The 27725-nt window shown below is 39.4% G+C and overlaps 1 protein-coding gene across 2 annotated transcripts in view; it reads left to right on the top strand.

Annotated features, from left to right (window-relative positions):
- The first annotated feature begins 610 nt into the window (after window positions 1-610).
- PHACTR3 (phosphatase and actin regulator 3) overlaps window positions 611-27725 on the top strand; it is a 114061-nt gene continuing 86946 nt past the window's right edge. Inside the window, exon 1 of one of the 2 annotated variants that reach the window (XM_013304346.3) lies at window positions 611-1275. In XM_013304346.3, the coding sequence (XP_013159800.2) occupies window positions 1167-1275 (109 nt within the window). In that variant the 5' untranslated portion in view covers window positions 611-1166. The remainder of the gene's footprint in view (window positions 1276-27725) is intronic. The other variant, XM_027795899.2, reaches the window with a different exon arrangement.

Genomic DNA, 27725 nt, shown 5'->3' with positions numbered 1-27725 from the left:
GCACTTTACCAGGACAGCGAGTAAGAAGCGTCCCTGGGTTTTACGGGTCAAATCCCCAAGCAGCTCCCAGCTGGAGCCACGGGCGCACGGAGCAGCCCCCGGCTGGCGCCCGCCGCCCGCGGAGAAGAGTGCCCGCTCACCGCAGGAGCAATTCCAGGAGCGCAGTCACGCCCCGTGAACAGATTCCCAAACCCAACTGCAGAGTGGGAGCCGACATGCCCCCTTTCCCAGGGTCACCGTGAGACACCTCCCGCGCCCCGCCGCTGCCCCCGCCTGAAGAGCGGCTCGGCACATCCCAGCCCACGGCTCGGCGCAGCCCCGCCGGCTCCGCGGCACCGCCCGCCGGCGCCTGCCCAGCGGGGCGCGGAGCGGGCAGCCACCACCCCCGCGCCTCCCGCCGCCGAGGGACCGGCGCTTCTCGTCGCGCGTGGGAAGACCCCCGAGCCCCCTCCCTCAGCCCCGGCGGAGACCGGCGACGGACACCGAGCCCCGCGGCGGCGGGGGCTGCCCCCGTGCCGGAGGGTCGCGCTGGTTCGTCCCGCAGGGCGCAGCGCCCCGAAGGCTGCGAAGGACCAGCCGGGGCAGGCGCTGGGGGTCCTGCCCCCTCGTGGGCGGGGCGACCCCTCCCCGCGTCGCCGGTCACGTGCTCTCGGCCGGGGCGGAACCCCGGAGCCGCACGCACCTGCGGCGGCCCCCGCCTTTGTGCAGTGCAGGTGCAGCGCCCGCCCCCCTGCCGTGACGTCACGGAGCCGCTCGCGGGGCACCATGGGAGAATCCCAATGTTTTCCAACGGATGCGCTCAGCAGCGCGGCGGCTTGAGGCGACTCCGGGAGCGACGCTCGGGGGGGCGTCCCGGGAGGGGGCGTCCCGGGAGGGGGCGGCGGCGGGGGGCCGGGCCGGCGGCCCGCGCCCCGGCTCTTCCCCACCCCGCCAGGCAGCATGGCCCACCCCCCTGAGGCGCCCGAAGCTGCTGCCTGAGTGCCCGGCGCCGGCGGAGCGCCCCGCCGCAGCCTGCCCACGGCGCCGGGGAAGATGCTGCCGCGGCTGGTCTTGCCCGGCTGACGCCCCGCCGCCGCCGCACCCCCGTCCCCATTGTCCCCCGGCCGCCTCCGGCTCCATGAGCGCCTCCTCCTCCCCCCGCCTCTGAGCTTCCCGCCCTCCACCTCATGGCTGCATCGGAAGAAGGGACCGGCTGCTTTCTCCCGCGAGGCAGGTCGCAGAGTGACCCCAGCATCCTCACCGACCCCGCGGGCCCCGGCGCCGGGGAGCACCCAGGTAACGGCCCCGCGCTCTCCGGCAGCGCTAGCCGCGGTGGGGGGCGGGCGCTCCGCGGGGCTGTAGCACGCCTGGCCGCGGGCAGGCAGCGGGGACCGTGTTTTGTGCAAGTGCTGAAGTGATGCGGCGGCGGAGCCCCGCACCGGCTGGCAGCGCGGCGTCCCCGCGGCTCCCCGGCGGGCGGGGGGCTCCGCCGCGCTCCTGCCTGGCAGCGGGGCGCGCTGCCCCAGGCGCTCGCTCGGCTCCTTTGGTACTTTGGTGGGGCGGGGGGAAATAAGGGCTAATAAAGCCGGCTGTTTGCAGGGGGTCACCATGGAGACGGGGGGAAGCAGAGTCATAATTAAACGTTTTCTCCCCACCAGAAGGTAATTTTCACTTCACAGGGAGAAGCACAGTCTTAGGAAGTGTAGGCACAGAGGGCGGTGCTGGGGGACACAGCCCAATCGCTCGTATACAAATAGAATATTGTGATTAGATTATTTTTTTTCCCTTTAACAATGGTTAATGGTGTTTTCAGCTTAACTTCACTTTCAGGAATAACTCCAAATGTCTGTTGGTGGTGACTCAGTAATTTCAGATTGTCAGAATCTAAGCAATGATAAAACCCCTTTAGAAAAAAAAATACATCACTTTGATGTGATGTGATTGCACGGAAAGGAGCAACAACAAGCTAGAAGCAAAGGCTGAGAGCCAGTTTACTCTCAGTTTATGTGAATAGGTGGTCATATAAGAACTGGAAGGTTTCTTTATGAGAAAAGGAGTAATCAAAGCAGCGTAAGACAATGAATGGGGTGTTGAGCATCACTGCCCATTACACTGAATTCTAAACCTAGAAATGGGTTTGCGTTTTGGGATCAGCCTGGAGGAGACAGACCCTGAATGCAATTTTGGATTGAACTTTAGTTCCAGCCTTTCTCAGATTATTGAGTAAATAAAATATTCCAGGCTCTTTTCATACACCTGCTATACTGCTTCCTTCTGAGTCAATGAGGATATTAATATTTGTAACTATTTTAAGTTCTATTTATTTTGCCTTATCAAGCAATTCTGAAGCACCTCGCTCTGGAGTGAATTACAAATTAAATTAAGGCAAACAGTAGATGATTTATCTCTGATGCCCAACTGTTCCGATATCCTAAGTGAAGGGAACAAAGGACTCTTCTAACATGAACTGCTCGACTCACTCCCAAAGGGGCAATCTTGACTGAAAGAGGAATGTATGTTTCTGCCATTTGATTTCTGGAAGCAGAACTAATGAAAGGAAGGCATATGCAATCTCAGTTTTAATTCCGCTATATTATTTTCTGCTAATTAATTGTTTTGGCCTTTGTGAAACATACAACAAAGAAAGTACACAACATGTCTGACAAATAGACAAAGATAGAAACATTATTATGCTTTTTGTAAGAAGAAAGAACTATCAATACTAAGTAGCATTTTTTCCCCCTAATACAGACTTCATCAGATAAGACAGTGTCCCATTGCATGGCAGAAGCTATACTAATACGCAAGGAAAGATGTCTTTTGTGGTATTGACTTATACATACACTATGTGGAGAGAAACAAAAGGTGATAAGTACATATGTTTTTTGTCCAGGTAGGTATAAATAGTTACTAGTAGAGTTAGCACATTTGGTAGGCTTTTCAGGTTTTAAATTCCTTTCTCAAATAGCATTGAACATCTGTGTGCTTCAAAGTGATAAAAAAATTAACACAGATGACTTAATTTAAATGATATTTTACCCTGCAGTGTTGTAATTAATCACTTACTATGAGCAATTTCATACAATTGGCTACTCAAAAAAACGAAATACAATTTATACTAGTGTAAGAATTATGTATGTCATATGACAGAATTGTAACTTATTTTATTATTCTGGAAAATAATTATCATAACACCAACATAGCAATCTACGGACTCTTAAGTGAAAAGAAAGTCTTAGGGGCGCTAAATGATACATGCAGAGTTTGTGTTTACATCCCAACCCTTCTGGCAGATGAACCATTTAGAGAAGTAAGCTTGAACATATAGGATTCTTTGATAATTTATAAACTAAATTACTTTTAATTAACATTTAAGTCATGCATTTAAATTACACAGACAAATAAGCCAATAAAAAAATATGGATATAACTGAAGGATCACTACAAAAACATTCCTGTATGGCATTTGAATGGTACAATATTCCCACTGGAGATGCACTCTTGTTTTGCAACATTTTCTTGAATATGATGTGGTGAAGGATTATTCTGCACCAATTCATTTGGTTATGTCTACTTTAGGGAAGTGTACAGAGGTAGAAAATGTGGTAATAGATGAAGCCAGCATATACTCTAAAGAATTTTATGGGGTTCATGTGTGTTTGTTTAAAGACATCATTTATATTCCTGTTCCTGACCTATACAATTACAGTATTATTTTTTTTTTAGCCCAGCTTTATACAGGAAATTTCAGTGACATAGCTGAGAATGTAGAGGTGGCAGCATACAGCTTTTCATGTATTTACCCAAGACGATTCCCTGATGCGATGCTGCATTTTCCCTTCTCTGTTGAAATGCCAGCTTAACAGTAGTATTGACTGTACACAGCATGATTACAAGACTTGCTGGCTGGCTTGCGTAAGTTCAGAATCTTCTGTCACTGGACATATGATCTCTTTTTTGCTGATACTGAGTAATGTAAACATCAGATTCAAGGAACTCAGGATGAACAGACTGCAGATAGCAAGTGTTAGTTCACCTTCCTATGGCTTTCATTTGCAGTTTTTTAAATGAACTATTTGCTTGATGTCAAATCCCAAAAGGAGTTTCCCATATGAGAACAAAGCTCAGAATTTTGAGTATTTTTGTTTGTGGTTTTGTTGTTTGTTTTTGGGTTTGGTTTGTTTGTTTGTTTTTTAAAAAAAGAACTCTTATCTTCTTTCAACAAGAGCATGGAATAACTAACTGGTTCAGATAACCTTAGATGTTTGTTTTTGAGAAGTTCTGGACACTCGCAATCCTGACTGGTGCCAGCAGAAGTGCAATTACTCCAAACCCTGAACAATCGGGGCTTCCTATCTAGTGTGCTTTTTTTCATAAAGCATTCACTGTAGAAATGAAAACCTATTTTACAACGTTGATTTACTATAACAGATGTAATCTTTCAACTACAGTGAATTTTATCACATGCAAAAAACTTAAAAAATCAACAGATGCCACTATGAGCTTATTAAAAGTTCCTATAGTAAGATAAACAAGGTGTTCAGTAAACTACACTAGAGGCAGTTAATAGCTATTTATTCTAAAACAGAGATACCGGTTCACTGATTTAGATCCTTCACATGAAATTTTAGTTAAACAGCAGCTTCTCACAGTGATCATTTAAGGTGTCACAGTAATGGTCTGAGTAGAAAATATGGAATTAAGTTATCTGTACAGGTTCTAATGACAAATAGATAATTTCACCCAGCATTTAAATGGTGCGTTTAGTTGCTATTGATATAGAGAATATTGGAAATAGTATAAGAAGGATAAAAAGGAATGAATGTTTCTTTGTTTTAAATGAATCAGTTATTTTCTCCTTTAAAACAAAATAATGCATTTCAGCCTGTGATTTAAGTGAACTATTTTATGGCCACGGAGCAATATTTTATGAGAATTACTATAGCACAGTGAACACTGGACTTCATATTTCAGTCATTATTTGAGCACAGTCACTGAGTGAGCAAGCCTTAAAAAGCAGTATTTCCTGAATTTGAGAAACACACATCAAAATACTTGCGTCTTGCTTAACTATGGACTGTCCCTAGACTGTGCTGTTGTTAACAAAGTGAATTTCATTTTTCTTATTGTGCCAGAATCACAGGAGAAGAATCACAATTAACACATCTTTCACTTGGAAATCCTCATAGGAAGGAGTTCTGAAACCAGTAGCATCCTTCCCTGCTGCCATTAAGATGGCTGTTCAATGTCCCATTGTTTTCACTTGAGTCTGGGAGAAGGCCAGAATATCCAAATGTATCAGATTTTGTGTGTAAAGACCCAACTTGATTGATTATAGATCTGGGGTTAGCTCTGAGCTGAAAAGCTACTCTAGAAGATATCATATCCTGCCATAACATTAAGGGGAGTTTTTTGAGGCAGTTAAGAAAGTGTAAAAATGATAAAATACTAGTTAAGTTCTAATTTAAAAAAAAAATAAAGGTGATGGAAGATGATTTAGATGACAACCAAGACAGCAACAACTTAAGAAAACATAACATAAAGAGGGATTTCATTAGTTCCAGAGATCGTGATTTTTTCCTTTCCCCTTTCTTGTTCCCCTCCTCCATCTTTCCAGGAAAGCATCAAAAGATAAAGGAGAGTCTGAAGAGGGCAGGAGTATGAAACTCAGAGCAGATTTCAGTATCATCATCTATCTGAGAGACACTTGAAGGAAGCCAAAATATTGCTCTCATTATATCCTTTCAGCAGTCACAGGACATAGAAAAGATTGACAATCTCATTTGATTTGTAGTCATAAAAGATAGCGCTCCACAGTCTGGAGAAGAGCACACCACGTCAAAACTCTGTATTACTTGAGGAGATACAGACAACCCTGACAATGTGTGAAAATGTCACCCCCTCCCTTAATTTTGGGATAATTCATTTTAATTTGTGTAAGTATACATTGGTACCATCATGTTTTCTCCCTATGCTGCTACTTTTCCTCCCAGGCACCATGCAATTAAAAAATGCTTTTTTGGGATGGACATTACTGAGTTCCTCAGTGGACCTTGCGAGTGGTCCACCATGTATTCCTTCTCCTCCACTGTAGGATCTGTACCAAGGCAAGGAGCTGTTGTGGTCAAGTGGTAGTGATAGATGTTGTTAACAGCTATATTAATGTAATTTCTTAGGATTCTTGTTGGAGAGGACTGAGGAAGGGGGCATCTAAGCCTCTACACTGTTTGCTGTGGTGTGCCTCAAGATCTGACAAGTTAAAGCGACTTCAGAATAGTTGTTCCAGATACGTACAGCTATGTAACTTCCAAAACTCTATTTCCCTTTTTATTTCTATTAATACCGCGTGTAATCAGCAGCACTGTGCACTGAATTAACTGAAGGAGAGAACAACTGCATAAAACTCAAGGCTCCTTCATGGCTGTTTCTAGTTATCATAATTCAAAAGTTTTGTAGCAGGAAACGTTCTTGTAAGTAGCAGGAAAACATGCTAGGATGCTAAGAAGAGAACTGAAGCGTTATGTTCCTTTACACAGTCTCTCTTTGGCTGAAGGATGATCTGTAAGAATGAAGGAAAGCCTCACAGGCAATATAAGGATATCGGCCATCTAAGTAATGCTGAGGGAAAGTCATAACACAATAAAACGTCAAGTATAGGAATACTCTGTACTAGGGTCTTCTCTTTATTCTTCTGTTTTAAGGCAGTAACCTAGCCTGAATGGACTGTACTACTCCCTTCATATGCCAATTATTGTTTTCTCATAACTTTTTAGGGTTCATTTATGCTACTAAAGATCTACACGTTGCTGACATATTTTTGTTCCTTCAACAAGTTTTGAGTCTTGTGCATAGTGTTAGGGGGCTTGTTAGCAACTGGAAATCTATGCTTTTCCCCCTTAACCAAAAGGACACTGGTAAACTGCACGGTGTTAGAAGCTACTGGCAGGGGAGGTTTGAAAATGCAAAAGCATATTAGAAGTATAGTAAGTCTGCGCTGCAGATGCTTGTAAAGAACAATGCAAAGGCAAAGAGAAAGGGGTACAACCGGAGTGCAGATAGATTGATGCCACCTTTCTGAATCTGTTCTAGTCATTTTTGTTGCAAATCTATTCATTCCAGGGCCATAAATCAGAAAGTCATGTAACCATGTGCTTAACTTAAAACGTGTGCTTAAGATGTAAGGAAATTGAGTGAGCACCAGGAGAGAAAAAGATGCTGTTGGTGCCCTGCCTGTTGGTTGGCTGGTGCTCTCATCCTTTTGCAGTCACTTAGATGACTGCAACTTAAATCAGGGACCTGAAGGGTCATCTGTGATGTCTTTAGCTGTTGCATACAATTTCAAATTTGATACTAATACTTCACCCATGTTTTCCACCAGAAACATTTTGGTTTCCATTTAATTTTCCTGTATCAACAAGTCTATTCTGTTAACAGAGTTTGTTTAGCCTCCATCGTATTTCTTCTGTCTGAAACGGGAAGTGTACCAGGTTTCCCACATCCTTTCCCAACACTCTTAATTTACGACCAGAATTAAATTAGCTAGTCAGTGCTTTTGCTCCACTTTATGACTCGACCCTATATTTCATATATATCAAGTTTTGCGATTCTCAAGTTCTCTCACTCAAAGTTAGAACATACCTGTTCAACCAAAGGGCTCCCAGCAGAAACTTACTGTGCCAGACATAATGGGGAGTGTGCTCAGGAATACTCAGTAAAGACTAGAAACATGCAGGGTATTAGTTTACTTAATATCCCATATCCTTTTACATTGAAATCCAAATTTCAGTCCTGTAAGGCTCCCCAAAATATTTATTTGTGGATATGTAGAGGGTTTTTTTAATGACACAGCACCAGAAAAATCATCACCATATTACCAAGTATTGCAATGCGAGTTTTACTTTAACAAATGGTCAATTGTGCTTTTGGGAAGGTCTTTTTCTTTCTCATCAACTCCCTGATCCCTTGCTGGTCTGATCTAACTGGAGCCGAAGTCCCTGTGATGCAGAGAAAGTTCACTGGAAGCACAGAACTCCCTTTTTTTTCTCTGTCCCACAGTGGAGAATCTCCTCCTACTCCACAAGCCCTCCTCCCCGGTGCATGACTTATCTTGTTTGCCTGGCAGTTCTTCTCCAGCGTGTTCCAGGAGGGGAGAGAAGGAAGAGGGGAGAGGAAATTTCTATTTCTGGAGAGGAGAATGGCTACAGTGCACTTGGGCAAGCTGCATAGATGCGACTCGATGTAGATTCTATTGCTCTGAATGTGTAGTTTTAGTACTGCACATATTTCGATTTGTGGCAATGGTGTGTTGTCATTATGTTGCATATTACTCAACAAGATGAACACTTAACACAAACTGCTTCATGCTGGTTGCCTGGGTATTTTACTGACTGAAACTCTACTTAGTTTATTTTTTGGGATTCAAGAGAGAGCTTGGTGAAGTTATGTTTTCATGCTACTTTTGCAGCAGTTAAATGAGATCGGTTAATAAGTATGCTATTCATGTTGAGCGTTGTTTTTAGGCTTTTCCAAGGTATGACTGTTCCCAGTGTTTGGAGATTTGTATCTAGCCAAATATTAGAGTTCTGTAAATGAAATAGAGACCTTTAATGGGAAGAAAAGAAAGTGTTTTACAGTTCTCTTTTATCCTAAATCCCAAGTTGGCAAGTAGTTTTAATGTTGCTGAAAAGATACTTACACCATTTAAACCTCTTTATCCAAGAAGGGGAAATACTGGTTATACACCCTTATAAACCTAGACTGGATTTATGAGAGTGAGGTCATCAAATTTGATTTACCTGGTGTTTTATGAACTTTTTTTGCACCTATAATTACTTCTGCATCCTTGAGTAATAGCTGAGGGTCCTGATTTCCTCCCAGCTTTACAGTCATTGTCTTCTGAGCAGAAAGATTGGACAGAATCCCACTTCAAAATGCAGAAACCTAAGGGATCAACACACAGTGCAAATGTGCATCTGCTCCCACATTCAGAGACCCAGTGCACTGCTGTTCTGATACTCCAGATGCTAGTTGCTTCTCTTATTCTCAGTGCTACTAGCAAAGATCTTAGGACACGTAAAGGATTGGGTCTAAATTCGAATGTAGCAGAGTTAGAGTAGGTAGTCTTATCACGTGTCAGAACTTTTTCACTAGTTGTCTGATCTAATAGTTTCTGTTATCCCTTGTTGAATCAGAATAAATTTATTAGTTCTAGAATGTCTTAAATAGTATGTCTCCCCTAGTTCCTGGGAATCCTTTCTCATGCACCAGAAGGAACCTAGTTACGTGCACACAAGTTTTTTCTTCACACTTCTGTTTGGTTGCAGCAAATATACTCTTGCATTAACAGCAGCAGGGATAACATTGCACACTGTGAAAACAATGCAGGATTGATTTTTAAAATATTACATTGATATCTAAATAATGCATTTGCATCTTAGTGAAGAAATCTTTAGGTCTTTACAACCATCAAAGCAAGCTGTATCTCATACATCACACAGAGGAGTATTACAGGTCTGTCATACACTCTCTACAAAGGGCACTTCTCTTTCTCTCCTTAAGTCTTTTCATGCATCCTAAAAGAACTATCACAAATCACAAAAAAGATGTAGGCTCAGATTCTCCAAATACAGATGTCTCATCTGAGAAATACCTGTGGGCTATATCTGAAATAATGCATGATTGTGCCAGTTGCTGTGCAGCATATAAAGAGAAACTGTCCCCACTTTAAGTAGTTGCAGTCTAATTTGAAAAAGACAGAAAACAGTGAAAAAACCCAGGTGTTTCTTCTATTTTACATATGGGGAATTGAGCTGTAATTAATTGCCTTATCTGAGTTTCTGTAGGAAGCCAGTGGCACCACTGAAAGTTGACTCTGGAGGCTCAGTCCCATACCTTACCCACAGAAATCATACACAGCAGTACTACTGTTGTGATGAATACTGCTTGTGTATCTACGTGTTTCAGAGTCTAGTAATCAACTCATGGGAAAAAACTGGAGGGGAGAAAAAATTGTTTTTTATGGAAAAGGAAATCTGTTATCATTGTAGAGAACTTTTATTTATTTATTAAAATCTAGCTGCAGTTTCTTGTTCTATGGCTTCCAGTGTTTCATGTTAATAATAATGGAGAAAATAGTTTAGGCAAGTACATCTTGGAAATTTGGTGAATTAAGGAAAAAAAATATTTCTGAAACTCTGCTCTTTGCATAATGTTACACTGGGACAGTTTATTTAAAATCACAGGCAAGTCCGGTCTCTCACTTGGAGATGTTGGACAAGAATTTTTATTTGTTAAAAGTCTTCGGAGATTTGGTCTTTGTGCTGAATATTGTTTCAGCTAATAGGAAAAAAAGGGAAACCATGGGCTTTGATGGAAGATGGACAAGAATTTCTAATTACCTTTTAGTACTTCTCCTTCCTCTTTGTGCTAATGTACCTTCTAATGACCTTTTTTGATATGAAGTAGAGGTAGTTGTGAACTTGACATAGAAAATTTCAATCAGAAAATATGTATTTGTCCACGTGTTCCCACCAAGCTTTGGGCAGGTATGTGTATGCCAGTTTCAGTAAGGACAGAATTTAAAGAAAAAAAAGAGATCAGTAAATGAGCATCATTCTCCTAAGTTAGGCAGAAAGGGCACTTGAACAGAATGGAAATGGTTCAGTGTATCAGCTGGACTACAGAGTACTGAAACCCTGTCTTATCTTTCTCTCTTAAATGTTACAGGCTTTATTTCAAAACAAAAGTAAACTCCAAATTTGATTGCACATTAAGTACAAGTACTCAGACTTAATTTGCACACATAATAATTTCTGCACACAATTAGTTGCTTCTCTGTGCAAATAAGATAAACTTATATGTCTGTCAAATAATAAAAAAACTTCACACTTCAGCTATGAATGAAGATAGTTAAAGATTATCCAGTCAGTTAATTTTGCACCATACTTTGAAAATGCCATGAGTTACATAATACTGGAGTCATGTTTATCTGGAAACTTAACTGTTAATGTTTGTGAGTAGTTAAGTAAAGTATTAATCTTTCACAGTCTTTAGGTTTGGAACTTGGTTTTAAGAATGCCCAATTCGTGCTGTAATGAACAGGCTACACCATTTATTTGTTTATTTATAACATCACGGCATTTTTAAACCAAATTTGTGGCTTTGTATTTTTAAAATTTAATACATAGAATTCATTACCCTGGCTTCTCTAAGCAGGTCAGATCTATAAATACCAACATGTAAGTAAAGCTAAATACGATACCTTCATTTTGCTTCTAAATGTAGCTAGAGTTTGTATGCAAATACAGTGGATTCTTTGTGCACATTAAATCCCATGCTTTTGTTTGAAATTCAAGTTGATTTATGGTCTAATGTATACACAATTTATATGTGCCCTAGAGAGAACATCATATACCTACTTGACGCAGGTCAATAGCTTCATGCTCGAGTCTGCATGAATATTTCAGTAAGATGATCTTAATCAAGGGGAATCTTATCTTGCTTTCTGTAGTACAGTAATATCCTGTAATCACACATAGTTCACGCATGCAGACCTGTGATTATAACTAAAGAAAGGCATGTCCTTATGCATAAAGCACTTCATGATTGTTGCATATAATGAAGAGACAGTACTTGTGTTAACTTCCTTATTCTAATTTATTTTTTTTAACATCCTGAAACTGTTCTGTTGCTGCATAAACAGCAGCTGGACATAGATCACTGCATTACATCAAACCAGTGAGGCCTTCAACCTTTTCTAAGAGCTGCTACATCCCTCAAGGCCGTGCAGTCTTCCCTGTGCCTTGCCCATGTTGATCTGTTGGGAATGTCTGTCACAATTCATTCAGTTGCTCACAGAAGTCTGCATCTTACCTCTAAACTAAACAGCCTGCACCAAGACTTGTGGGTTTTATCCTCATAAGAACATAAGAAATGCTCTGCTGGGTCAGAACTGTGGTCCATCTAGGTCCAGAACTAGGACAGTGTTCTTGACGGGGCCAGCAGAAGATGCTATTTAGGGAGAGCGTACTTGCCTAGGCTTGAAGCTTGAGACAGGCTGGAAGCAAAGTGCAGGGTGGCTGAATGAACACATGAGAACACCAAATTAAAATATTCAGGGTCAATCTTCTGTGTCTGACTTCAAATAACATAAGTATTGATGCTTTGGGCAAGTTTGCTCAGCATCTAGAACCAGCCCTGCCTTCTTGGGGAAACTCAGACTTCATTAGTAGAAGTCAGTCTAAGAGAGTGTCTTGGCTCCTGCAAGTACTTTTTAATTTTTTCATGATGAATTATATGGATTGGTGTGAAATATTTAATTTAGCTAGAGCAAACATTCTCAACAGAAAGGTTAACCACTATTCCGCAGAAGAATTATACGCTCTTCCCAATTTCCAGGTCTTGCTGTGTAAGAGATGAGATGAGATTGTTCCACAAGAAGTAACTGTCTAAGCCAGAATAGCTCAGCCTCCAGAGTTAAAATGCTTTTGGTTATGTATGATGGGCAGAGTTGGAGAAGATGACAGCAAGTCCAGGACTAGAGCCTGGAAAGTCTCCCACACAATACTTAGTGTTGCAACTTTATTTCTGTTGGACTTGACAACTGTGGTGAGGGAACAGAGAAAAGGAATAGTTAAAAGATTTCTTTTCAACCAGCACACATTATGGTCAGCTGTGTAGTGGCCACTGCTGAATATGCACTTGAGGGATCACAGAATTACCGTAAGTGTTGCAGTGAATTGTTCCCTGCATTTCGGATGAGCATGGCAGAGTGAGACAGGTGGATTAAGAACCTTAAATCTTGACTATCCCAAATTGTTTCAGCAGCAGAGAGAAAATGACAGGACAAGTGAAAAACACATTCACTCATCAGTGTGCCAGTCACCTCTAACGATGTCTCAGAGCAAGGGGGGATTTCACAAACTACTGCAGAAAAGGGGAGAGAAGTTGGGCAGACTTTCACTGGCAGGCTTTGGCAATCTCAGCTGTTGAGACTGTTTGACGAATTCAGTTCTGTATGCTTGCCTTCCCTCCAACTACCTAAATCCTCAGCCCCTTTTGGGTTGCTCACAATGCAGGATAGCGTATGTAACCCTGACTTAACCGCGTTTTTCTGAAGTTTGTTCTTTGCAGGTGGGATTTCCATAATTTTATAAGCTCTGCATTTATGATAGAAGAAAAAAATTGTTGGGTTTTTTTTAAAAAATTATAGCAGTATGCAGACTGGGTAGCAGCTTTCTGGGATTGCAGAGGTTTCAAGGAGAAAAGTGTCCTATTTTTCAGATACAGCAGCTCAGCATAACTTAGCTAAAATGTTTACTTCCGTAACAGTTGCTCATTTGACTGCTCTGTGTTACAATGCCTAGAAGCAGAGAATAAGTACTCATATTAGAGTTCTAACTATGCAGAGAAAGCTGTAGAAAAAAGGAAAATGGAGCCTAGTCTTTCACTCATACAAATTCCTCACTTGTTCACCATGAGTTTTAAATGCCTAGTTTCTTGTTTAACTCAAGAAAATTTTTGGAAAAATCAAAACTGAGATAAACTGCGTATATCACTTCAGATTTCATGTATGAGACACTTAACTCTAGAGAACCTAGCAATCTGTTACACTTCTTCCTGCAAGTGAGGAATGTAAGTGAACTTACTGTCATCTGGGTATCCCCTGCATTTAGGAACATAATAGAGGTCCTGAAGAACATACTATTTTACTGTAAACTCCTGATACTAATTCAGAATTGAATGATGTGGTAGAAAAAATTATGTCCTCACTAAAACCATCACTCTGCTAGATCTGTAATAAGAGCAAATATCAGCCATTGCCTGAGGCTAGTTTACTTGAACCCTCACAGTAGTGGTTAACTTGAAAGATGACATGATCAGATGCGTATTTTCTTAAGGCAAACATAGGGTATGTGAACAACAGCTGTCAAGATAGATAGCAAATAGACTTCTTAGTGTTATGGTGCACATTTTCTGCTGTAATTCAACCAGAAGAATAAACTGAAAGGAAGCCAAGTAAAAGAGATCATTTTAACAAATGAAAATACAAAGATTCATCCTTCAAAAATCCAGAATATTGTGTGTGAATGAAAACTTTTTAAGAAGGGGCCCTAACTTTTCTAGAACTCTATCCTGTATCTCTTCTGTAGTCCAAGAAGCTGTCTTTGCAAGACAACACAGGCTGATCTAGAAAACTGGCATTCCTCCTGTCTGAGTTAGTGCTTTTCTACATTTTCTTGTTCTCTTGCAAAAGAGTAGAGCTTATTGCAACTTTTTTTTAATTTTCAGTCTGTTTTCTCTACAGATTTTTCACTTTTCTACCATCTAGTCTTGAGTTCATTCAGTCAACTAGCACTTTTCTTCTGCCTTAGCAAATGCAGGAGTCTTCTGCTCCGGATGCCTTTCTCCTGAATTATTCTGTAAATAGAATGGGTGTTACTACTGTAACAACAGAGAAGACAGCAAAGCCTGCCTTCCTATAGTTTCAGCATTTTCAGACCCCAGTTTGATCTTAAACTGTCAAAAATCTCACTTATGACTTAAGATTGGATCCTCTATTGTCTAATGAAGTGTCAGTCTGACTGAAAACTATTTCCTTAGGGAACTTAGAACATCTCTCCTGTGTGGATGCTTTAGTGTGTGAGCAAAACTGACCTCACACTGAGGCTTTTCCTACAGGTAATACTTAATAACATCAGTAATGTCTTTTTTTCATGAACTGTATCCTTTGTTGAAAGTTGCCAGTAAGCTCCAAAGTTATTGTGGGCAACATGAGTTAAAAAGTCATTAAACAACCCTTGTTTCTGAAATAAGAACCCAGGAGCAAAAAATAGAAGACTGTTTTCAGTAGCTTGGTGTTCCGTTTATATTTTTCTCACTCTTGCTCTCATAACATTACTTCTAGGATGTGATTTGGCTTTATTACAACACAGCAAAAATTTTTAGTTCTACCAACCTCTTCAAAAAAACCCTGCACTATGACCTGGGGCATTACTCATCTGATGTGGGAGATGATGTTTTATATAATCAGCTCTCTTGTGTCCTGCACCTGCAGAAAATTCATTCCACTTCACATCCTGGAATTTAATATTTCTCTATTCCTCTATTGTTTTGCCTGTTGAGCATGTTAGATATATTTTGCAGTAACTTACTAAAAAAACCAACAACCCGCCCCCCCCCAACCCAAACAAAAAACTCGCTGTCAAGAGCTTATTCATTTTGAGATCATGGTTTGTTTGGCTGCTCTAATTAAATGATTTTAAAAGAGTTAAGTTACTGAATATGCTCTTAGCAGCTTAGACATCATGAAGATATCAGCAGAGAAATACATCCTAGACTTTTGAATAGGTATGCATCGGATGATGTTTTCACTCTGTACAAAAGGACAGATCTATCACAGGAATACTCCCCCTCCCCCCCCCCCCATTGTATGAAGATAAATAGGAAGGTTACTTCTGGTGTGTTTAATTAATTCATTTTTAATTCAGATTCCCCTCCTACCCTCCCACAAGAAATTCCCCTGCAATTTGCCATCACAGCATTGCAGAAATATTTTTTCGATCTTGGTAGCTGATGTAAAGTTGTCTGAGAACAAAACCTACTTTTGAATAAGGTAATCTAAATATATGTATCCAAGTAGAAAAAAAACCCCAAAGTTGATACTTTAAATCTTCAAAATTGACTTTCATTTTCAGTACTTTCTTGAAGAAATAGAACCTTAGGTATTACATGATGGTTTTACAGAAATACTAATTTTTAAACACTAGAAAACTTTTTTTTTCCTGCTTCATGTTACTGATCTGATCTTTAGCATGATAGTGTCTGTTAAAATGAAATCATACAGACTTAGAAATATCTTTTCTGACAGAAAGAGACAAGTCTAAGTATATCGGAGCCAATGGGAATGCATGTAGTTTAGGGATTTTGTTGTTGTTATAGATCATAATATTCTTATAATATAAGAGAGATTACAGAAATATGGCATAGTCTTATTTTGTCTGACATTGTAAAAAAAGACTTAAAGGATTAGTTGTGGTAACTTAGCTGTTCCTTTGCAATGTATTGTGATATAATAGGAAATAATGCAGTGCATATCCTGAACATGAAAGAGAGCCTCTGGTCAGAATCTTGTTAATGCCAGAAATGATTTAAAGCTAGCTAACAGCCCCAGTTTTCTGTCCCAGAAATGACAACACAAGATGTGACACCTCTTACTCTAATGCTACATAAGAGCATATAATGCATATGATTAAATATCATTCAACAGGACTAGTTCCTCAAGATTCACTTTGCTTCATTGTTAGAAACCTGAGGACAGCATAAGAAAGCAGGATTAGGTTTTAGATGGTAGCTTCTGTTTTGACAGGGAATGAAACTAACTACTTTCTTTTCCAATGTCTGTTGAGAGGGATGGGCCAAGGAGGCAAAGTGAACTGTTTTCCACTCAAGTAAGCTAAGCACCTAATTTACACATTCATTGGACACAATGCTTTACTCGCTGTGCTAACAAATCACCATAACGATGCATTTGCACACCCACACGCATTTATACACATGCTGTTGCTCAGCTTGCACCTGCAATGATGGTGAATAGATGTGTAATTGCGTATGTAAGTTGTTGAAAGAACAGCTACTAGGCAAGGTCTATATAGCTATAGTAAGTGGCTGCTTTTTTCTCCACACTGCTGTGGTTGGCAACTTTTTGGAAGCTGTTTTACTACATAAATCCTGCTCTTCGATTATACAACTCTGAAAGACTTTTCCAAGGAGCCTGTATCAGCTCTACAGATGTTAGTATTGAGTCATGAAAATGTGGGGTGACTATGTGATGGGCTTGTGTCTCTTGCAGAGTCAGAGAGCTGTGAGTCTCCCAGCTCCGGACTCTTACAAGCTCAGAGCAAAAGCAAGTGCTACATTCAAGTGTGCTGAGATCTTACAGCTAAAGGAAGTTGTGTAGAAGAGGTCAAAAACTGGTCCTAGAAGATTCCCTGAGAATAACAAATACTACATGCTGAAATCTGCAAAATTTGTCTTGTATGTGTTGCTGATGGCAGTACTGTATTTTCTGGCTTACCGCTTCCAAGCTTCCAAGTCAGATTTTGTAGTCACTTGATACCGCAGAGAAGTAATCCCATCTTCAGAGGGGCCACTAACATTAAACATCAAGTCATGTTCCAGACTTTAAAATTGCAACTGTTATTGTGAAATTGTTAATTATACCTTCTCAAAATCAATTTATTGTTCCCTTATTTCCCATGTAACATACACCTGTGCAGAGAAAAAGATCATTGATAACTCAGATGTTTTGTATCCTCCAGAAATAGCACTGAGATTCCTTTGTGGGTGTTTTACCATTTCAACAAGCCTGACTGACCCAGTGCTCCTGCTCTCATCTTGTCATTAGGATAGCTTTCAGAAGGTACGACTTCAAAGCAACTGTTCCAAAATAGTATGTCTGGAGTGGTTTTAAGTGGCTGCTTTGTTTCATTTCATGCCCGTAACACACTCTGCCTTCTGAGGTGTGAAGAAGGCTTCATCTATTACACTGCCATCTAAGCCTACTTGAGGTGACAACCTTGTTATTTAGGATTATTTCTCATGACAGATGGGTTATTTACAGCAGTTGTTTCCCAAAGATGTACATAGTATCCATTTTCATAAATTGTCAGCGGCTTTGGGATCACAAGTATCACAGTGCATTTGTTTAGTCATACCTAGTTATCTGCAAACCAGCAAATTCATAGTGGCTCCAACATCAGATTCCAATGAAAATGATGTTTGAACAGTAATTATATTCTTTTTTTTAGAGTTTTTTCTGAAATGTAAGTGTTCTAACTATATATTTTAATGGGCATTTCATGTCTCCATTTGATACTGCTGTCCACCAGTTTGAGGATAATGGAAGCTCACAGTTGCTCAACTAAACCAGTGTGTCGCTGCAGAACTATTTGCACTATTTAAACGTATGGACACTAAACTGATTCTCTGTCAGGTCTTGTGCTATCATATAAAACATATCCACTGAAAATTGATTTGATAGGCATAATCACTGTTTAATTGTAGTATCTCCTAAGAAGGGTATTTTATATAAGTGAAAATAATAGTGTATTACAAGTATATGGTTTTCTCTAATAAGCAAGCTATTCTGATTACCCTGTCCTAACAGCATAATTGCATTTTGTATGGTCTGTCCTCAGCAATAACTCTGGTAATTACAGTCTACATGTGGTGCAGATCCTGATGGGAGAGGAAGGGGTTTGGGTTTGGGACTTTGATACTGTTGATGTTGTTGCTTGAATCTGAATTTTAAAAGTATGTAGCTAGATTTTTCTGCACTGCAGAAAGCTCTAGGATGAGCTCTAGGATAATGGGGGAGGGTAGCCATCAGGTTTTATTAATTTTTCAGGTTTTACCATTGTTGCTGAAAAAATAATTATTGTGGCTTTTATTGGGGGGGGTGGGTGGGAGGGGCAAGTGGGAAAAGGAGAGGTAAAGAGGGAGTGGGAACTGCCACCTGGTTACCTTTATGTTTTGGTGTGTTTGCCTGTCAACATATCAAGTGAGAAGCACAACCCAAAGGGTAGCCTGGATTTCCCACATTTCCTTTCTTCAGGGCTCATGTCACTATAAATCCATCAAGCCTGCAGTCACATCCTTGAACCAGCTCTGAGTGAGCTTAGGAGAGGCCAACTCAGAGCACCAACTTTGGCCCTAAGATCCATATATAAGAGGTTGCTAAAACTTCAGCTGTATTTAGGACTGAATTTCAGACAATGAATTACTACTATAAGAGCTGTTTCTCTAAAAAAAATTAGAATACAGAGCCAAGGATGAAGCCATTTGGCCATCATAAGAGATGAGAACAAAGCTTTTAGATTCGAGAGGATTTAATTGTGCAGCAGTCTTGTAGAAGTGCTTGGGCAAATCTAGTCTGCTAGTCCTTAAGAAATATTACATAACCATCCTCATTTTCCAATTTTTTCCACCATTTACACTTGTAACACCTATTCTATTTCCAGAATATTCTTATTCTCCCCTCCCTGAAAAAGACTCCAGAAAACCCAACCCCAACCAAACTCTGACCGCTCAAAAGAGATGAGTCAAGCAATTATGTCAGTAAAGAACTAAGTTATTGCTAATGGTTTTATGCAGAAAGTGCTCAGATACTCAGATCATAGCATTAAAAAAAAAAAGTCGATAACAGCCCTAGCAGAACACCCAAAGTTTGAAGTGGCCCAGATAACCCATCCTGATGATGTTCCCATCAGGGGATGGGAAGGACTGGAAGGACAGTTTCAGTGCCACTGCATGTGGAATTCTTGTTCTGGAAACAATAGAACCTCAGTTCTTCTGCAATCACTTCAAGAAATAATAGTTTGAGATTTGTTAGTTCATGATATACACTTTGTTTACTATACAATAAGAGATTTGATGAAATGGCTTGGGGACTGAAACAGAATTCTTCAGCTGTTCATAATTTTGTCACTGATTTAACCATTCACCTAGAATTGTGATGCAGAGCAAGTAATTGCACATGCTAATGGCAATTACAATAACTAACAGGCATAATTAAGTGGTTTGCATATGCACTCAAGGGATTTTTGTGCATACAAATTATTTGTGTATTTTGGCATCTGATTTTACAAGTTTTCTTCATTGAATGTACAAGAACTCTCTTTTATATGTTGTTGCCATGCTTATACCATCTTACACAATATATTATACTACACATTCAAAGCATTTAAGCACACAGTGACCACTGATATATATTTCAACCAAAAGACTGTAATTGACTGACTGCTTAACCGGATTGGGTGAAAAATGTGTTTTTTGTTTTTTTTTTTTAATCAAAGACTGATTCTTACATGTTTATCTAGTTATCTGGTAGATCAAGGACTGTTATTTACTAGAAAACACAACTTTTAGAAACATGGTTTTGTAACTGAACTTTGAAAAAAATCCCTTTATGTATCTTTGGGACCTTTCTTGAGTATCTACCTGGGGAAGAACTTACTAAAGAGTTGATAACACAGAGGCCAGAATTTGCCAGACTGCTTTTCTTTCTTCGGTTTTGTTTCATTACTTCAATGTTCCTTTATTTTAATTTTTTATTTTTAAGACTGGAGAAGTCATGCTACTAAATGATTACCCCATCCTTGCTCTTTTAAGTTCTGTTTTCAATTTCTCAACAGTCAGTTTATTTAATCTTGTCACAGGGGTTTAAAATGCAGCAAACACCGATTCTGAACTGGTGAGGATAGATTATTTGTGCATTGGTTAAGCACAGAGTGTCTGTTCTGGAGCTGCATACCTCTAGAGTGTGATCATCTCCTCAGAGGCAGAGAAGAACAAAGTCTCCTCATTCCCATTTACAAAGGGCCAAATTTTAATTTGAGTGGCACGCACATTGTCTGAATGAACCAAAACACAGAAGCTGTCATTAAGCTTAGCAACTTTGACTTACTCCTTTGTCCACATGTAAGTTATGCCATTTCCTTTCCAGAGTAAGCCAGGTAGAGTCTTCCTGGAGACCACGGCTAATGTGACTGTTACTGGTAGGGTACGGGTTTTTCTCTGTATGTCTTCATTTTTGGAAAATTCTGCTAAGATTAGCCTTGAGGTATCTGCATAACCCATTTCACCATGAAATGGAAAAAACGAAATGGGAAAGAATCCCCTAAATTCAGAGAAGCAGCTTGTACAGGAGGATAATCCAGAAAGTTTTAGCTCTATCAGTTGTATGGTTCGGCAGTTTTATAATGCAGCTTGACTTTTTTTCAGGGAGCAGAATGACTCACTGCAGAAGAGACAGCTAATGATGGTTGAAGAGTTCTAATGATGCCTTTTGTGTACAAACAAAGTACAGATCCATTATATTCTGCTTTCATTTTATTAATCAGTCATTCCTTAAGCAATGCACTATCAGCTAAGCCTCTCCGAAGAAATTCTTACTGTTCTGTTCCTTGGATTCGTAATAAATATATCGGTCTCTGATTAAATGCCTCAATTGTTAGAGTTGGTTTACAGGATACAACAACCTGCCTCTTTACAGTATGACCCAAGGCTCCAATGACATAATTAAAGCATGCTCCAGTGGACAGACCAGCTACCCACAGTGTGCATCCTCAGTGGTCTCATCCAAAGTTATAATGGTTCTACCTAAAATCAGTCTCCAGGAGTGTCTCAGTAAGTGTATGCCTCAGAACACACTGAGTCAGCCTGTGCTGGAGTGAAGCATGTAGTAAAATCCAATAACAATCCACATTTATTAAAATCACAAATTCTTTTTTCAGAGCATTTGCAAACAGGCAAAACATTTAAATTCTCATGAGCAGGGTACCAAATGGTCATGTTAGTCTGGGAACACACTCAAATGGTTCAATCTATTCTGATTTGGCTAATTTATCTTAAAAGTTATATTGGTCTCTCCCATTTAACAAAAATAGGCAACATCTGTACAAAGCAAGGTTTGAATAACCAAGCATATGTTTTGTACACAGGCAAGTAAACTTAAGAGTTGCACTCAGTCATAGAGCTGAGCAATGCCATTTGTATTTGACTTCTGAACTCATAGAATATACATTTTGAACACTGCAGAAATAATCTAGCAAGTGCAAGTTGATGACAGTGTCAGGCAAACTGTAATACAATCAAAGGGAATATGCAGACAAAAAGTAAGTATGTGCAAATATATTACTCATCAGGAATTATTTGCTCAGCTATAATAGATATCATTGCATCTAACTCAGGGCTGTAAAAACAAATCTGGGTCATTCTATAACCTTCATTGGCAACTACTAATCTTCCTAAACTTACTGCCTTTTCAGCTAGTCAAAACCCCGTAGCCTTTTGCCTCCAGTTCCCCAAATGACCTGTAATAACTTTCAGATTGCATTTTATTTAACTCATGCCGACTTGAAACATGAACAAGTTCTATACTTCTCAAAAAATACAGAAATAGCTAAAAATGAGAATTAGAGAGAAAGCCCTCCTTACTTCTTTTTATAGTCACAGTTTGAATTTCATGCATGGCAGTAGCTCTAAGGCACTGAAGCTATTAGATCATTTTTAGTTCTACCTATTATGTGAGCTGTTTTAGAAGAGAGAAAAACCTACTCAAATATATTTAAAGATAAAAGCAAAACATGAAACACAGCATTCTGAGTGTATGCCAGCATCTGCATCAATGGCATTCATGAACTAACTGCATTCTAAAACAATCACACAGAGCCTGAATTCACAGCCTTTACATTACAGCAAAAACTGCCAGATTTAATGTATGCGGTTGTTTAATCTCCATTGTAATACTGAAAGATGGCACTCATACATCCCGACCACAGTGCTTCATTTTGTCATTAGTTGACATCAGTTTTTATCAGTCACAACGGTCTAGTGCAAAGGCTGGCTTTACGCTCAAATGGGGGCAAGCTGCAGGAAGGAGAAGCCACCTAGTTGCACACAGTGTGACTGGTACCAGGCAGACTTGACCATCTGTGATTTCTAATGGGCTGGATTTTTAGCTCATGGAAAATGGCTGTCTTCAGTGGAATCAGGAGAGTTAACTCAAGCTGAGGAACTGGTGTGTTCTCTTTTCTTATCTTTCACTTTCTCCCACATACACCCCCATTATCTTTAAAATGTTTTAACTGCTTCAACTGGGCAGATGAGATGAGAAGCAAGGTAGTTTCTTGTCAGAGTAATTGCCTTATTCTCTGTTCTAATTGAGATGATAGGCCTGTGTACCCTCACATTTAAGAAAGCAATCTTGAATTGCTGTTGAAGAACCAGCCTGGAAAAGTCATCCAAATATGGGTAATGAAACATAAACTGAATGGGGTGCATAAACCCTCTCTTCTATTGCCTTTGCAGAGGGCCATTAATTCTTAGAACACAGTCATGAGTATTCTGTCTCCACCTGAGTCTGCAAGCATTGCACTGCATGCTGCACTTTCTGTGGAGGTCTGAGGTAGTGGGACAATCCTCTTGCAAGTAATGCTTGTTCGTCCAAGCTCCTGGGCAGTGGGGAATACCCACATCAAATGACAAAGTTGTCTAGCTGCTTATTTTCTTCCCATATACTAGAAGGCAAACGTTTACCTAATGGAGAGGTAAAGAGACAGGCTGTTTTTTCTGAAGTCTCTTAACAGTATTTGACTCAGTTGTGCACCTTTTTCTATTTGTGCTTCCATTTATTTCAGAGGGATTTGGGGGTGCTTAGTGCTTCACAATGTTGTGAACACAGTGTATAAAAGGAATGTGAAATTCAGACTTTGGAACCCATTCCTGCACAGAGTCCTGTGAAACTCAACAGGACATGGTCTTAGAAATAACCATTTCTACTAGAAGGACTGCTTGTGATCCAATATGCTATTTAATTTTTTCTTGTGTTTTCATAACCTGTCGGTATATGGCTTGTACATATTTTATATACAATGACTACTGTTTTTAGCCAAAGGTATTTTTGCTTCAAGAAGATGCCATAGCATTCTGATGGGCCTTTTCCTTTGATCTGTTACAACCTCTGGGTTGACTTGGTGCACTAATGAGGTCTTCCTCAGATACTTCCTTTACTTAAGCCAGACGTTTGTGAAACAAGAAATTGAAATGTACAGGAACTCTAGTGAAGATGAAAAGAATCTGTATCTTAAATTTCATCTTTCATTACTGCTATGCATGTGAAAACAGAAAAATATTTTTTGCCTGTCCTCTGCATCACGTGATTTTAGACACAAAGATTTTCATTCTGCAGATGCAGTAGAAAGATGCTAAAACAGATTTCTTGTTAAAAACTACCATTCACTCTATTTTTCTAATACAAGAACATCTGTGTTTTCATGAACAGAAGTTACGTGTTGCTAAAGTAAGAGCTGAAAGCATCTTCGTTTCCATTGAAGAAAATTGTTGAACTTCCATCTACTTCAAAGAATCTCTGTATGTACTCCTGGCCATTTTAATGGTTCTCTCTAATAAATCTGAAGGCTAGAAGATCAGTTGTCATGGGAACTGGCAACAGATGACTCAAGAAAACAAAATTAAATGTTGGCTTGATGTCAACAACTAATCTAGTGCCCTGCCAACTGAAATCACAGTTAACACGAACCATGCCTAACAAGCTGTGATTTGAACAGAGTTGCAGCCAAAGATAGAGTTTCTCACCCCATGCATTTTAAAAATGGAAACTAATGAGGGGACCCAACAAGTTTGGAAACAGTAAAACTTAAAACATTGTTTGTAATTGTTGAGTTAGAGCCTTAACAGCTATAAATCAAAGTTTCTTCTTTGACATCAAAATCATGATATCAAATTAATTACCATTTCAAGATCTGTCTTAGCATTTTTACAATCTATAAGATTGATTTCAGCTGGGATACAGTCCAAAAATTGTTTCAAATTGTGGTTTTAGCGCATCTGTTATCTAGAAAATCCAATTCTTACGCTATAAGCTATTTTGCAAAGGAACATCTTTAAGCATATAATTTTTAGTCTTGGAATTTAAATAAATACTTTTTTTCTAAAGAATCGCATCTAGTTTCTTTTGTTCCTCATCAGTATACTTTAAGGCCTAAAGGGCTACATTAAGGACTGTAATTCAGAGAGTATATAAAAAACTGTCTTTTAGATACAGTCACGGAAAATACAGTCTCAGTTAGGAACTATCCACTAATACTTGGCTCCTCCTAGTGACTGTTAAATTAGCCCATATGGAGTGTAATAGAAAATAGAAGTGTCTTGAAATAACATGAGTGTGTTTAGAGCTTGTTTACATAAACATGGAGTATGAAAATCCATGCAGTTTGAAAGTACAGTGGATTAATTAATGATTAAAATCTACATGGACACTTATGTCAAGAATTAAAGTGAGCTCAGTTTAATTTAACTTTATTCTTTTCCAAAGTAAATGAACTTAAATTCAATTAAGATTACTTTAACTCTAAGAGTGAGTATTCATGCAAATTTATTGTGGTTTAATTAAGCTACTCCAAGCAAACACAGATAATTTGGATTAGGTTTCGTAAGCATTGCCATGTAAAAAAGTCCTTAGATTCACATAAAGGACAAATTTTAGGCTGAAATGTCTGTGTGTGTAGTACTGTATCAGTCTGGTTACTTAAGTAAATGTACAGTGATTGACTTTTTGCTTTGGGATTTCCCATATGCATTATTACCATGTTCTTTCTAGTGATACTACATATTCCAGCCTAGTGCATTGGGAACGTTTTCTAACCTTACTGCAGTTTTGGTTTTTTGAACTGCGTACCAGAATTATTATACTGTCAGTATAGCTTTTTTGTCACTGGTGGATTGCCAAAGCCTGGTTCAGAGCCTGTGACAATTCATTCTCTAAAAATTAAAGCACTCTTTGGGTTGATACGTAAATCCAGTAGGACGTCATTTGCCTTTTTACATGTATAAAATATATAGAGGCCTTCTGAGTTCACATTTCGCATGCATCTAGATCAGTTTAAGGTCAGGAATAGATTCATCTCAACCTACCCAATGCACCTCCATGTTTTAAGTCTACACTCAGAGGAAACACAGGTCAGCTAAACTTACACAGGAAGAATCTCTAGCTTTGTGAAATACTACATATATCTGTTAAAGGGAGTGAAAATGTGTATGTCTCAGTCTGTGTATGAGGGGGCATACAATCTGTTACCTATGATGTCTTCTCTGGAAGATGAAGTTGAGGAGTAGATAAGAGGTGGAAAGAGAAATAGGCTTTTGTTGTAACAATGCAATGCCCTGGTTAGTGAGTGTCTGAGACATTGCAGACATGCTGTAGATTGCTTCAAAAAAAGTTAATTTGTGTCTAGCCTATCATGAAGCAAAGAGGGAGTTGTGCTACAATATCATGTCTTCTGAGATTGTGCAATTTATGATCTTTGTTCAAAACTGTGCCTAAAGGCATGATATAGCCCATATTTTGTACATAAGGCAATTCAAAGAAAAATAGATGCAAGTGCTGTGCACAATTAATCTGGCTTTTCTTCCAGCACACATACAGGTAGCTGCATTGTGCATGACTAAGAGTAAATAATGTTATAAACCATAACTCACACCTAAACATTTGCATTATATTCCACATAGAACATTCTATAAAGAAAGTGGTTAATGAATAAAATTTAGGAGTTAGATGTTCTTTTGTAAAATCTCTATCAGGATAGCTTATTTCCAACAAGTGTTGTATTAATTCAACATTGCTGTATATTTTGGTGAGAGTTTTGACTTTTTAATCATAAAGCCAAGGCCCTTTTCCATGGGTTGTGTTAGTCCTGAGCTGACCTTGGTGCTGAACATGGGAGTGGTCCTCCCTGGGACACGTCAACAGCGCACTGGTATTCCTAGCACTAGAGATAGATGTATATTTATGAGGGTATATATCATGTTGGTATATCTTACTCTAATTAGCTGGTTAATGTAGAGGCAGTCTCAAATTCTTGTAGCAGTTTTTGAGGGAGACTGGTGAAGAGAGACCCAAAACAGCAGTGCATGAAAGCATTATTAAGATACAAATCCAACAATTCATGACATGCTGATTTGGATCTATGTATGTGCATAAAAATAAAAATGCCAGTTTTAATCCTCAAAGCAATGACAACATGGTTTCAAGGCTGCGGCCTGTGCAACGTATAGCATGCTTATATTCAGAAGTCCATGCTTTCAGAACTGACAGCAAAAAAAATACATACTTTTACACAATGTAGAGATTGCCTTCTCATTGATTATTCTATTGAGAGATCATCGTTTTAAATGAAAATGAAAGAGACATTGTGATGTAAGGCTCATATAATGTGAGAAGAGATAGGAGAAGATCTCAAAGGGAATTATAGTTCAGTGTTACTGCTTTTTGACATTGCTCTTTTCACTTCCTTTTATGTTGGCTGGTGAAAAAATGGTCATCCATGCTTCAAATTATCCTCTCTGTGCTGATGAATGTTAGAAGTTATATGGATCTTACTTTAACAGGTGAAAAGGGAAATATGCATTGTGTGTGAAATTAAGTAACGTCTGTAAAGCTTCCCTCAAAAATTTATTTGGAGCTCAAACTAGTGATTTCAATTGCAAATACAAAATTTCATCCCAAGAAGATAAAAAAATACCAGCTGTTGGTTATCAAGAATTATTCTACTTCTGCTGGTTGTAGTTTTTGTACTGAGCCACAATAAACCTGACCTACTATTTCTTCTTTTACAAAACTTACTCTAGCAGTCTAAATAGTGGATAATTTATAGGCTTCTAAGCTTTTCCAACTTTGGTCAGGTGGAATTCTCTGTTGTTTTTCAGTGTTTCTGCCTGAAGGTCAAAAACATACATTTGGGACATCTGTAAAAATATAGGTAAATAATTGATGAATGTGGACATGGATTTTATTTCTAAGGGTTACATAAACAGATTATAGGATCATAGGGTGATTCAGGTTGGAAGGACTGCACAAGGCATCTAGTCCAGTATAAAGGTTCTTTGCAAGGAAGAATTTCTAGTTTCTCAGAGGATGCTACTGTTGGACAATAAACTGAATTAAGAAGTTCTATCTTGTGATTACAGAAACAAGTATGCAGCATGATTACATTTCTTTATTCTGTCAAATGCCTTAAGATGAGCTCTTATTCCTGTGGAAATCAGTGTCAGTGAAATAAACAATGCAATGTTAGGTCTTTCACTGCTTTTGGAGTAGTGCTGAGTTTAGACTCAGATTATCCAGCTTTCGCAGAATAATGCTTTGCTGTGTAGATAATCACAACAACG

The sequence above is a fragment of the Falco peregrinus genome, chromosome 9 (genome assembly GCF_023634155.1).
Source record: "Falco peregrinus isolate bFalPer1 chromosome 9, bFalPer1.pri, whole genome shotgun sequence".
Taxonomy (NCBI): domain Eukaryota; kingdom Metazoa; phylum Chordata; class Aves; order Falconiformes; family Falconidae; genus Falco; species Falco peregrinus.
The sequence above is the reverse complement of the archived record's forward strand: the minus strand, read 5'-3'. Positions and strand labels throughout refer to the sequence as shown.